This window comes from Phaseolus vulgaris, chromosome 6 (assembly GCF_051622355.1).
Source record: "Phaseolus vulgaris cultivar YP4 chromosome 6, ASM5162235v1, whole genome shotgun sequence".
In the NCBI taxonomy this organism is placed as follows: Eukaryota; Viridiplantae; Streptophyta; class Magnoliopsida; order Fabales; family Fabaceae; genus Phaseolus; species Phaseolus vulgaris.
The window spans coordinates 22,215,537-22,227,604 of NC_143503.1; the positions used below are offsets into that span (position 1 = coordinate 22,215,537).

The 12,068-nt window shown below is 32.4% G+C and overlaps 2 protein-coding genes across 2 annotated transcripts; one reads left to right on the forward strand and one right to left on the reverse strand.

Moving 5' to 3' along the window:
- The first annotated feature begins 1,585 nt into the window (after positions 1-1,585).
- On the forward strand, positions 1,586-4,746 carry LOC137833068 (disease resistance protein RPM1). Its single transcript, XM_068641450.2, has 2 exons — positions 1,586-4,386; positions 4,465-4,746. The coding sequence occupies exons 1-2, from the start codon at positions 1,628-1,630 to the stop codon at positions 4,475-4,477; spliced, it is 2,772 nt and encodes a 923-aa protein (XP_068497551.1). The 5' UTR covers positions 1,586-1,627; the 3' UTR covers positions 4,478-4,746.
- A 777-nt stretch (positions 4,747-5,523) lies between these two features.
- Positions 5,524-6,673, reverse strand: LOC137833447 (uncharacterized). The gene is made up of 2 exons (XM_068641798.1): positions 6,565-6,673; positions 5,524-6,449 (listed from the first exon to the last, which is right to left on the reverse strand). The coding sequence occupies exons 1-2, from the start codon at positions 6,671-6,673 to the stop codon at positions 5,524-5,526; spliced, it is 1,035 nt and encodes a 344-aa protein (XP_068497899.1).
- Between the last annotated feature and the right edge of the window lie 5,395 nt (positions 6,674-12,068).

Sequence of the window (12,068 nt, forward strand, 5' to 3'; positions counted from 1 at the left end):
GTTCATACCAAATAATCATTCCTACTAAGTTCCAATTCCATACATGCTAAAGATTTAATTTCGCTCTTAAACCTGAATCATTATCTTGTTCAACTAATTGAAGTGAAGCTTCTCTTATATCTCTAGTCTGTTTTAATTGCAATTACAACATTTATAAGACTTCCCAACATGTTTGTGTCCAGAGTTAATAATTAAACTTTCAACGCTTAATTTTACAGCTTTTAACATAAGAATTATTATCAGTTTCATTATGAAAATAATCTTGAATCTCATTATTTTTAAGTAAAATATCCTACTCTTCGTATATATCTCGTTCTTGTTCTTCATTCTCTAGAATTTCAGCTTTAGAGCATAAATTTTCTAGATTTTCATCCTTCTGAATAGAAATTCTAAGGACAACCTTTTGAGATTCAATTTTAAATTGGTTTCTTTTTTTTCTCACTTTGAATGACCAGAAAGTTGTTTTTCAGATAACATTTTCAACAGTAACAAAAACACAAAATTATAATCTATAAATCAAACAGAAAGAGCTCTAATAAATAAATAGCAATGAGAATCATGAGATGGAACAAGATTAAGTGACTGTTGATTTTATATCTTCAACTCGTCTCAATTTCTTTTCTTCTTCTCAAAACTCATCCAAAAGTAATCAAGAGAATAAACTAGAAATAGAAAGAAAGATTGACATGACTATTTCACAGGAGAATGATTTCAAACACAATGTCTAATATAAAGATACAAGATGAAGATGAATTACATGCAAGAAAAGTCCAAGTGAAGTTTTAGAGTTCAATTCTTGAAATTCAGTACCTGGTTAACAAATTATTCAGTTTCTTTTCTATTCCCTTAAACATTGCAGATGCAAAGTTCAGATGCACATTGGTAAGAAATAAAGTTTTTAACTGAAGTTTTAAGCTAAAACTACATAGCCAATGCAACATTCAAACGCTAGTATTTCATAAATGGCATGCCATTAAATTCCCAAGCAGGGTTACGACTTTTGTTGCCAAAAATAATACTGACAAGACAAGCATCTAGCTCGTTCTCCATAAACAATATAATTAACATTATTGTTTAATTAAAGACAAAAAGTAATATGAATCACTATATTCACCTCATAATTTGTTTTCATACTTTCATGACACATTATCTGAAACTGAATATAAACAGATCAAAACTTAACCACAATCTGTTTTCTTTATCAGATGCTATGACTTTTTGTGAGATGAGATGAAATTTAACTTTCTTATAGGTGCAGCAAGCTTAAAAATTATAGGTGACAACTAATTAACATTAACAAAATGCAAATTCAATGCTGGCATGGCATGCTCCCACATATCTGCAGAAAGTCAAACTAGCATGCATGTGTTTTTGGACCAATGGATGATATTTAATAATGTGTAAACAATCCAAAAAGTATTTTTGATGATGGGCATGATCCTTTTAAGCAACAACATGAGAAGTCAAATCCAATAAATTAGTTATGAATCCAACTTGCTGAATAAATGAAAGAATTGAGAAGCGAAACTCAAAGTCCTCCTCTTACTACTGCCTATATATAATCTTGAACTACATAAAGTTCTGCACTCACCACAAATCAAAAGAAAACAAAGCTAGCTAGACTGAAATGGCAGAAACTGCAGTGTCCTTCGCTAATCAGCATGTGCTTCCAAAATTGTTTGAAGCTATGAAAATGCTGAGAGATCTCCCAAAAGAAGTTGCAGACCTTACTGATGAACTTGATGCCTTTCAAGATTTCATCAAAGATGCAGATAAACTGGCTGAAGATGAAGAAGATACCAGTAGGCGGGAGAGAATCAAAAGAAGGGTGATGCAACTGAGAGAAGCAACTTTTCTCATGGAAGATGTCATCGATGAATATGTGATCTGTGAGGAAAAGCAACCTGAAGATGATCCTCGATGTGCAGCTTTACTCTGTGAGGGTGTTGGGTACATCAAAACTCTCATACTTCGCCTTCAAATAGCGTATAAGATTCAGGATGTTAAATCACTTGCTCATGCTGAAAGAGATGGTTTTCAAAACAAATTTCCTTTAGAACGAAAACCAAACCGTTCAAGAGGAAATCAAAATATCACCTGGCACCAACTTCGAATGGATCCTCTCTCTGTCAAGGAAGATGATGTTGTGGGCCTTGATGGCCCTAGGCATATATTGAAAAATTGGTTGACAAATGGACGAGAAGAACGCACTGTAGTCTCTGTTGTAGGAATTCCAGGGGTGGGAAAAACCACTCTAGCAAAGCAAGCTTTTGACAAGGTCCATAACGACTTTGAGTGTCATGCATTGATCACAGTGTCTCAATCCTATAAAGTAGAAATCTTGCTACAGGATATGTTGAAGGAGCTTTGCGGTGAGAAAAAGGAGGTTCTTCCTCAAAATTTTGCTGCAATGGATCGAAGGTCGTTGATAAAAGAAGTTCGGAAGCACTTGCAGAATAGGAGGTATGTTGTCTTGTTCGACGACGTGTGGAATAAAAAATTTTGGGATGACATTGAATCTGCTATGATTGATGATAAGAATAAAAGCAGAATATTAATCACAACCAGGTACGAAAATGTTGCTTACTTTTGTAAGAAATCTTCTTTTATTGAAGTGCATAAGCTTGAAGAACCTTTAAGTGAAGAAGAATCTTTGAGATTGCTATGTAAGAAGGCATTTTATGGTTCTAACGGAGGTTGTCCAGAAGAACTTAAAGATATATCTCTTGAAATTGTTAGAAAGTGTAAAGGTTTACCTCTAGCAATTGTGGCCATCGGTGGTCTATTATCTCAAAAAGTTCAAACTGCAGCTAAATGGGCAAAATTTAGTAAAAATCTAAGTTTAAAGTTGGAAAGTAACTCTGAGTTAAGTAGTATAACAAAAATTTTAAGTTTAAGTTACAATGACTTGCCCTACAATCTCAGATTATGCTTACTGTATTTTGGAATGTATCCAGAAGACTATGAAGTTAAATCTGGTAAATTGATTCGGCAGTGGATTGCTGAAGGGTTTATCAAACAGGAAAGAGGAAAAACTTTGGAAGAAGTTGCACAAAAACATTTAAAGGAGTTGATTACTAGAAGTTTGGTGCAAGTATCTTCATTTTCCATAGATGGAAAAGCTAGAGGGTGTCGTGTTCATGACTCAATACATGAAATGATCAGTGGAAAAATGAAGGATACAGGGTTTTGTCAGTATATGGGTGAGAATAATATGTCAATGTCTGGTGGAATCATTAGACGCTTAACAATAGAAACCGATTGTGATGATTTAATTGTTGAAGGATCACACATTCGGTCAATTCTATTTTTCTCGTATGTAGAATGTTTTGAAAGTTGCGTTGGTGGAATACTTGCAAAATACATGCCATTGAAGGTACTTGATTTTGAAGAAGTTATGATAGATGATGTTCCTGAAATTTTGGGGAATCTAATCCACTTGAAATATCTGAGCTTCAGGAATTCATGGATAAAAAGTCTTCCAAAATCCATTGGTAAGCTCCAAAACTTGGAGACCTTGGATGTACGAGAAACAGAAGTGTATGACATGCCAGAGGAGATTTGCAATCTCAGAAAGCTACGTCATCTTATGGCTGACGAAATATCTTCCACTTCAGTGAAGGATACTATTGGAAGCATGGCATCCTTACAAAAGATACTGTTTCTGGAAATTGATGACGATGGAGTGGTGATTAGAGAGCTAGGAAAGCTAAAACAATTAAGGGATATGAGGATTACTAATTTTAAGGGAGAACACAGTGATACTCTATGTTCCTCAGTCAATGAGATGCAGTTCTTGAAGACACTGCATATATATGTAGAAGATGATGATGAAGTTATTGATTTGCACTTTAAGTCATCTCTGAATGCACTTAGGAAGCTTTACCTATGTGGAACGTTAAAAGTGTTACCAAATTGGATTCCACAACTTCAAAATCTTGTGAAACTGTCTTTGGTGTACTCTCATTTAACTAATGATCCATTGGAATCAATAAAGGATATGCCAAATTTGTTGTTCCTCTCTATCAAATCCCATGCTTATGAAGGTGAAGCCTTGCATTTTCAAAAGGGAGGGTTTCAGACACTAAAGGAACTACGGCTCAAATGTTTGCAAAACTTGACTTCCATATGTTTTGATAGAGGAGCATTGCATTCTTTGGAAAAACTTCGTTTAAAGGAAATCCCCAAACTCAAGAGGGTACCCTCTGGCATTCAACACTTAGAGAAACTTGAAGTTCTCACTGTCTGGAAGATGCCAACTGAATTTGAACAAAGCATTGTTCCCAATGGAGGAAGAGAACATTGGATGATCCAACATGTGCCGCATGTTATTCTCCAGAATATTACTATTTCGCCAGAGTGTGCCACAGAGCATTTTGCCAATGTGTAAGTTTAGAAGTTAAAATTACAGTATTCAATTATTCTAAACATACTAAACTAACAACTTCCTTTTGATTTTTGAAGGGTCAGGGAGTGACTATTGGAGGACAAGGTACCAATTCATCATCAACTTCACTTAATTCCTACAGCTTAGGCGGGTGATGCTATGGAAAATCTACTAGGTTTGCTACTGTTTGAACCTGTGTGAAGTTTGAAGAACTGGGATTTTAGTCCTTCACCACAAAATTCTAGGGCTTAAGCATTTGGTCTTAATTAGTTTTTTTGTTTTGATTTTCCAAAAAGGGTTAACCCTATATATTTCAAAAAAGAGTTAATCACTATAAATTTCAACGAGTCATAACCTTGTATATGTATGTTTCCATTTTGTTTTTGTTGTGCTTGATGTGGTTCGTGCGTGAATCCATGGGTGCAAGTGATGATTTAGGAACAGTCCAATAGCCAAATAGATACAAAACGAGTAATAATGGCAGTTGCTGAATCACCCAACAACTGAAGTGATAAGTGAAATGGGAAAAACATAAAGAATTGGTTTATAATAATATGGTCACTTTACCTCTTCAATGGTTACTATTGACCAAAAAACATGTCCCCACTCTAACAAACACCTCCCCACTATCAGACAAGATACCAAAATGAACTATTGGATACCATGTCAAATTTTCAGGTTTTAAACTCAACATATATAAATTGCGTCCTGAGAAATAAGGCGAACAATGTGGGACTTCTTAAGAAAAAATATATCTTCCATGTGGATTAGCCTTTTCTTTGCTACTGATTTCACTCCAATTGGTAGTTAAATTTTATTCAACACTATGTTTTCTCATTACTTTAAATTGAATATTCATGCCACAAACAAGATATTCTCATTTTAATAGTGAAAATAAACAAAAATATGAATTTAGTAAAATATTCAATAGATTTTTAAAAAATTAAGATCCTAATAAAATATTATGTAGATTTTATTTTAATTTAAAATATCGATTAAATTGAAACAATTAGTATGAAATTTATCATAACAATATTACTATTTGGTAAAGAGAAATTATAATAACAAAGTATGATAAAAAAAAACATAAAAGAGTTACATTTATTTCTTCTACAAATCAAACATTTATAAGAATTCTAACATGGCAAAGATATAGCTCCAGGTCCACATGGACGAAGAGTATCCATGTATGAAGTAAGAGAAACATAGTATTTACATTTGTTTTCACATATTTCCTCAATCTTCATGTAGTTTTCTCCGGTCAAGCCACAACAGTAGATATATTTTTCAGTAGCAAAAATGAGAAGTTCACCATTCATAACCGTGAAGCCTGTGATTGTAGGGTATTTTTCCTTCAAACCCATTTCTTTTGTTTTTAACTTCATAACTCTCCTCCACCTACTTGTTTTATAATCTTTCAAAACCCAAACTTTGAAAGTAAATCTTTTAAGTCTTACCAAGCAAATGGAGGAACTTGCCATTGACACCTTACCCCAGTTGAAAATGCTCATGTCACACTTCTGATCAGTTGAGCTCTTTCTAGCAGTTTTGGACAACTTGAGCATTGTGGAGGTGCCATTCTTGATATTGTAGGACATTATATAGGGTTCAAAATAAGGGCTCCCTTTAGTGATGTAAGAGCCACAATCTGAAATGAAGTGGATGACTCCATTGTCATGCACAGGCATGTTAAACTTCATATTTCTACCACCTGCACAGAAACCCTTTTCCATTGGTTTCCACAATCCTTCTCGAGGCTTCAAAATTTTGCATGCATAATCTGAAGACCAATCAGTTGGGGTTTCAAAATGAACCACCATGTAATCATCAAACTCATCATAACACTCCAACAACATGATCATTACATGTGCCTGTGCATTCAAATTTTCATCATGGATTGGTAAAGAAATTGGCAACCGAGACTTTGTAGCTGGGTTGCAGATGAAAAATTCAGAAGGTGTCTTATCTGTTGCACGACAAAGTATCAATCCTTGATTGAAGCTAATATTTGACTGGATTTTGAGAAGAACTGGAGAACCTCGCCGGACACTCCTGATCCTTGCTGCAAAGGTAATGGGTGCAACTTAACTTCTTCATTGCACGGTCTCTCTAGTTGTAAGAAGAAACATGTATCATCTCTTTTCAACGAGTTATGAACATGATTCACTAGAAAAAACCTTCTTTTAGAAGATTGCAGAACCCCTTGCTCACAGCTTTAAATCTGTAAAGAGATTTTGCTGGCAAATAAGTACAAATAGGAAATATCTCACTTGAAATCATGGCCATGACTGGGTGAGGTTAGTGTGAAAAGCAAAGAAAAAAAAGTGAGGAGTAGAGAAAAGTGTGTAGGCAAATTCAAAAAAGAGATGATATGATGTCTGTAAAACTCAATTTTATAGTTTGATGAATATATATAGAAATAGATAAAATAAACTTGTTAACCAAAATAAGATAAGATAAGAAAATTTTATCTATATGCATACAATTAAAAAATATTAACAAAAAATCTTGATTTTTTTTTTAATTAATGTTATTTTATTTGCACATTTTAAAACAGAAAAAAGCGACATTATTAAAATTTCATCATTAACAAAATCTCTTCCAAGAAAATGCTATATAATACAACCTAAAAAATTTCAAATTTTAGTCAAATAAAGTTATTTTATATTCTAGTTTTGATATCAATGATAATCAACCTTTTATTCTTAACTAATATTTTGTATATTTTAAGATTATTTTATATTTAATTGAGGATATTTTAAGGAATTAACACAAAAAAACTTATTAAATTAAAACTAATTTTAAAGATTAAAATAGTTGGTTACTTGATTAAATTAGAGACTGTTTTATAAATTAGTTTTTATTATTAATAACAAATTATAAAATAATTTTTAAATTAATATTTAACTATTAACTATCAAATTTTTAGGTACTAACTATTTTATATTTTAAATTAGTCCATATTACTCTTTTTAGTATAAAATACCCTAAGCCCTAAAACCTAAACTAGTTAAAATCTTAATAACTAATTTAGATATCAATTTAAAAACTATTTTATAAATCTTTATTATTAATAGAAACACTTTATATACCAATAATTTTTAAGTTTTTAAAATAATATTTAATTTAATATGATTAATTATCTTTTGTCTTTATATTTAATGATTTTATTGAAGTGTAAGGTGTAAGCAACCTATCAATCTAAAAACAGTAAATATATACAAAGTATTTAGTTATTAATAATTTGTTATTTATTTATAATTTTTTATTTTATGAATATTATCAATATAATTTAATATCCATTACAATATATATAGACAGATAGATTTATCATTTTTTCTATTTTTTTATTTGTTTTTATTCTTCAAATATATTCCAAACCTCTCTCTGATGTGAAAAAAAAAACTTATTACAGTAGTGTTAAGAAAATTTAGAAATAAAATAAAATTTTATCTGCACATACAATTAAAAAATGTTAACCCAAATTTTATTTTATTTTTTAAAATTTAACACGTTTTTGTTTTTGTTTTTATTTGCACGGATAAAAAACAGAAAACAAAATGCATAACCTCACAATCTCTTCATTAGGAAAGAAAAAAATTTCAAATTTTAGTCAACGCCCTTTTATATTTTAGTTTTGAGAGCAATGATAACTATTTTATTGATGAAATTCATATTTTGGAAATCCTGCAAATTCAGTAATCAAATATTTTAATTAAAATGTGTAGTTGATTACAATCTCATAATTATTTTAGATTCAACTTTTTATTCTTAAGTAATATAATGTATATTTTAAGATTATTTTATATTTGATTGAAGATATTTGAAATAACTAATATCTAGCGTAAGCAATTGTTTATCAATTTAAAAATAATAAATATATCAAAAGTATTTAGTTATTATTTTACAAGATAATAATTTTTTAATAAATTATTTTTTCATAAATTTTTAATAGAATTCATAGCCATAAATAAATATATATTTTAACTTTTTATTAGTTTCGGTCCTTCAAATATATTCCAATGTCTCTCTAAAACTGTTTTTGTTAATGGACAAAATGAAAAATCTCAATAAAATATAAAAATTACTTATTTGAATTTTAGTCAACTTAACAATAATCATATAATTAAAAGTGTACATCATAGGTCATCAAATATTAAACTAAAAAATAATATATTTTTAAGGATTAAAATAAAAAAATTATTGGACATTAAAAAGATTATAATTTTTTATTGTTAAAAGTATATATATTTTCACTTGTTTTACTTAAGTTTTAATTTAGAATGATCCATGATCAGTTAACTTTTTTTTTATATACACAACTATTTATTAATTTTTCATTAAGCCAATGAAAATTAATAATTTTTTTTATATATATAGTTTTCATATTAAGTATTATTTAGGATAAATTTTTATTTATTAAAGAAATGTATGGTGTAAACTCTGATACCATATTACGAAGTGAACTTTAAACCTAACTCAACCCCATAAAATCGGCTCATAGGATTGAGGTTTGCACCCACTTATATACAATGAAATGCTCTAATCTCTAGTCGATGTGGGATCTCCAACAAATCTGTTTTTATAATTCTATACATCTAACAACTATACATTCAATTTTTTTTAAAATAAAACCTACATTTACTTGACTATTATATTTTTTATAAATATAAATATTATTAGAGTTCAAAGTTAATTTTAAAATTGATTAATTTAGTAATTTTTTAAACAAATTATTGGAACACAAATATATCAATCAACTTTAGTTTAACATTAAAGATATTTTTTAAATATCTCAATTTTTATTTTATTTTCATCCATAGATATATCATATTTTAGTCTTTATAATTTGTAGTTTTTGTTTTTAATCTCTATAAGTATTTTATTTTTAATTTTTGTTTCCACGAACAAATAATAGTTTAGTCTCCTTATGTATTTTTATTTTTTATAAATATTCTGGTTTAAAATTTAAATAACCTCAAGTTAAGAGTTTATTTGTTGATAATTACATAGATATCTTATAAGTTAAGTTTTTCTTATCTTTGAATCTTAAACTCTCTTGTTCTTCATTTACAACATTCTTCCTCTCTTCTTCTACAACGGCGATGGTGATGACCGTGAGAGAAAAATGTAAAACTCATGAGGTAATATGGTTATTTCACCCAATTGAGGGGGTGCAGGTCGGAAATTGGGGAGGTGCAGGAAAAAAAGGCTACTTATTTTTCAAAAGTTCTGTCTTCAGTAGGCCCAATTTTGCCAAATCACATACGGCTCATTCTCCCTGCACCCAATGCTTTGTGACTGGCACCCAATCAGATTTGTGAAAAGACCATATTACCCTTAATGAAATTAAAAACACTTAAATTATGATCTGCACCCAATGCCTGCACCCAACAATAGGGTTCTTCTTCTTCTTCTTCTTCTTCACCGTGAAGCAGCAGCCACCGTGAAGCAGCAGCAGCCACCGTGAAGTTGCAGGGAGACACCGTGAGCCACCGTGAGCCACCGTGAGCAGAGTTGGTTTGCTTCGTCGTGAGTGCTTCATCGTCAAAGAAGTTGAGGTACCGTTCATGGATTTTTCTTCGTAGAGTAGTACATTCCGGATAATTTTATCCGCAGATCACCATTTGCTTCCGGATAATTTTATCCGTAGACCACCATTTTGTTCCGGATAAATTTATCCGCAGAGGAATATTGGCATCCGGATTTTTTCATCCGGACTTCATTAATGGCTTACGGATATTTTTATCCGTAGTGCAAGAATTGGTTCCGGATTTTTTGTTCGTAATTCAAAAGTGGGTTCCGGATATTTTTATCCGTAAGCTACGTTTGACTTGCGGATATTTTTATCCAGATTGTTGTTATTGGTCTGCGGATATTAATATCCGTATTAATGTGAAATTTTTCACAAGTGTTTTAAACTATATGTGTTATAATTTTGTTATATATGTTGGATTGAATGTTACTTTTATGAAATGTAAGATGGTGCGGACTAGAGGTGGAGGAAGTTCTAATTTGGATCGTGTGCGTCCAACTGCATCGATTAGAAGAAAACGGGGTGGGTCTAGTACTTCAATTCCAAATGAAGAGTTTGAAGATTATATTAAACAAGAAGAAGTTGAAGTTGATGATGAAGGCTATCCAGGAGGGCCATTGGATAAGTCCTTACTTGTTAATTATGAACATCACGTAGCCAAACAGTTGTGGGATGGTTTGGTAAGTAATGAAAAACAAATTTTTGTATTTGTTATGTATTCCTGATTATTGATGATATATGTTGATTATTGTAGGATCGTGGTGAGCTGAAGGTCGTTTCACATGGGAGGAAGATAAATAAGTTAGGAGCACCTCATGAGCGCATAAAAGCTGCTGTAGAATTGTCTGGCTTAGGTGGTCTGCTTCATGCTAGTTATGAGAGTCTAGACCGAGGACTGCTGTGTGCTTTTGTAGAGAGGTGGCATGCAGAGACAAACAGTTTTCATTTACCGGTTGGGGAGATGACCATCACTCTTGATGATGTGTCAAATTTGTTACATTTACCCATTGTCGGTCAGTTTTACACACAGGAAACCTTAGATTCTGATTCGGCGACTGATTTATTGGTAGAAGCCCTCCATGTTGACCATGCACTTGCATCTGAAGAAACAAGACACTGTCGGGGAGCTCATGTGTGCCTTAGCTGGTTAAGAGAAGTGTATCAAGATGCATGCTCAAGGAGGCAGTGGACTGTGGCTGCCAGAGCATACTTACTTCACCTTGTCGGTTGCACTATTTTTGCGGACAAGAGTGCTACATCAGTAAGTGTGTTTTATCTTGGATTTTTTGTTGATTTGAGGCTCACCGGGGGATATTCTTGGGCAGCAGCTGCCCTAACTCACATGTATGAACAGCTAGGAGATTGTAGTTATGCAAATACAAAGCAACTAGCTGGTTATGCAACATTGTTGCAGGGGTGGATTTATGAGCATTTCCCGTCTATAGGGATGAGACGTATGCAAGCATTGTATTCTGAAGATCAACCTCGGTGCAGGCTGTATGATGCTGGAAAAGGTACTTCAATTGTTGTTGTACGATCACAGTTGGATACATTGACACCAGCTTTCATTCGGTTTTGTCCATACAACGAGCACAGGGAAGAACGTCCATTCGAGTGGATTTCCTTATTCTGTGGTTATTTGAGGCTTGGAAATTGGACACAGCTGCACATGCCAGAACGTGTTCTGCGTCAGTATGGCTATACACAGATCATCCCTCGCAACCCATCTGTAATTGGACATGGTCATTCGGATACAAATGAAATGGACCGTCGATGGTTACATTTCAATGATTATGTCATACATGACTATGCCATAGCACGTCATCCTGACGCTTGCGTTCAAGAGTACATGGGTTGGTTTAGATCTGTATCACATCCATATGTGATTAATACAGATGAGGATGACCGTCCTGTACCGGTACCCTCAGATGCACGTCATCACGAAGCAGTGCCAAGTCATCATGAGGAGTCACATCCTGCTCTGGTATGCTTCTAACCTTGTTAAGATATTAATTTCTATTGTTTTTTTCTAATAGTATGTCATTCATGCTTGTAGGGTATTTGTCGTAGAATTACAGAGACATTGCAGCCATTACTTGATCATGGCGATGTCGTGGAGGGCAGCCCTGTTTGGGAAGGCATACA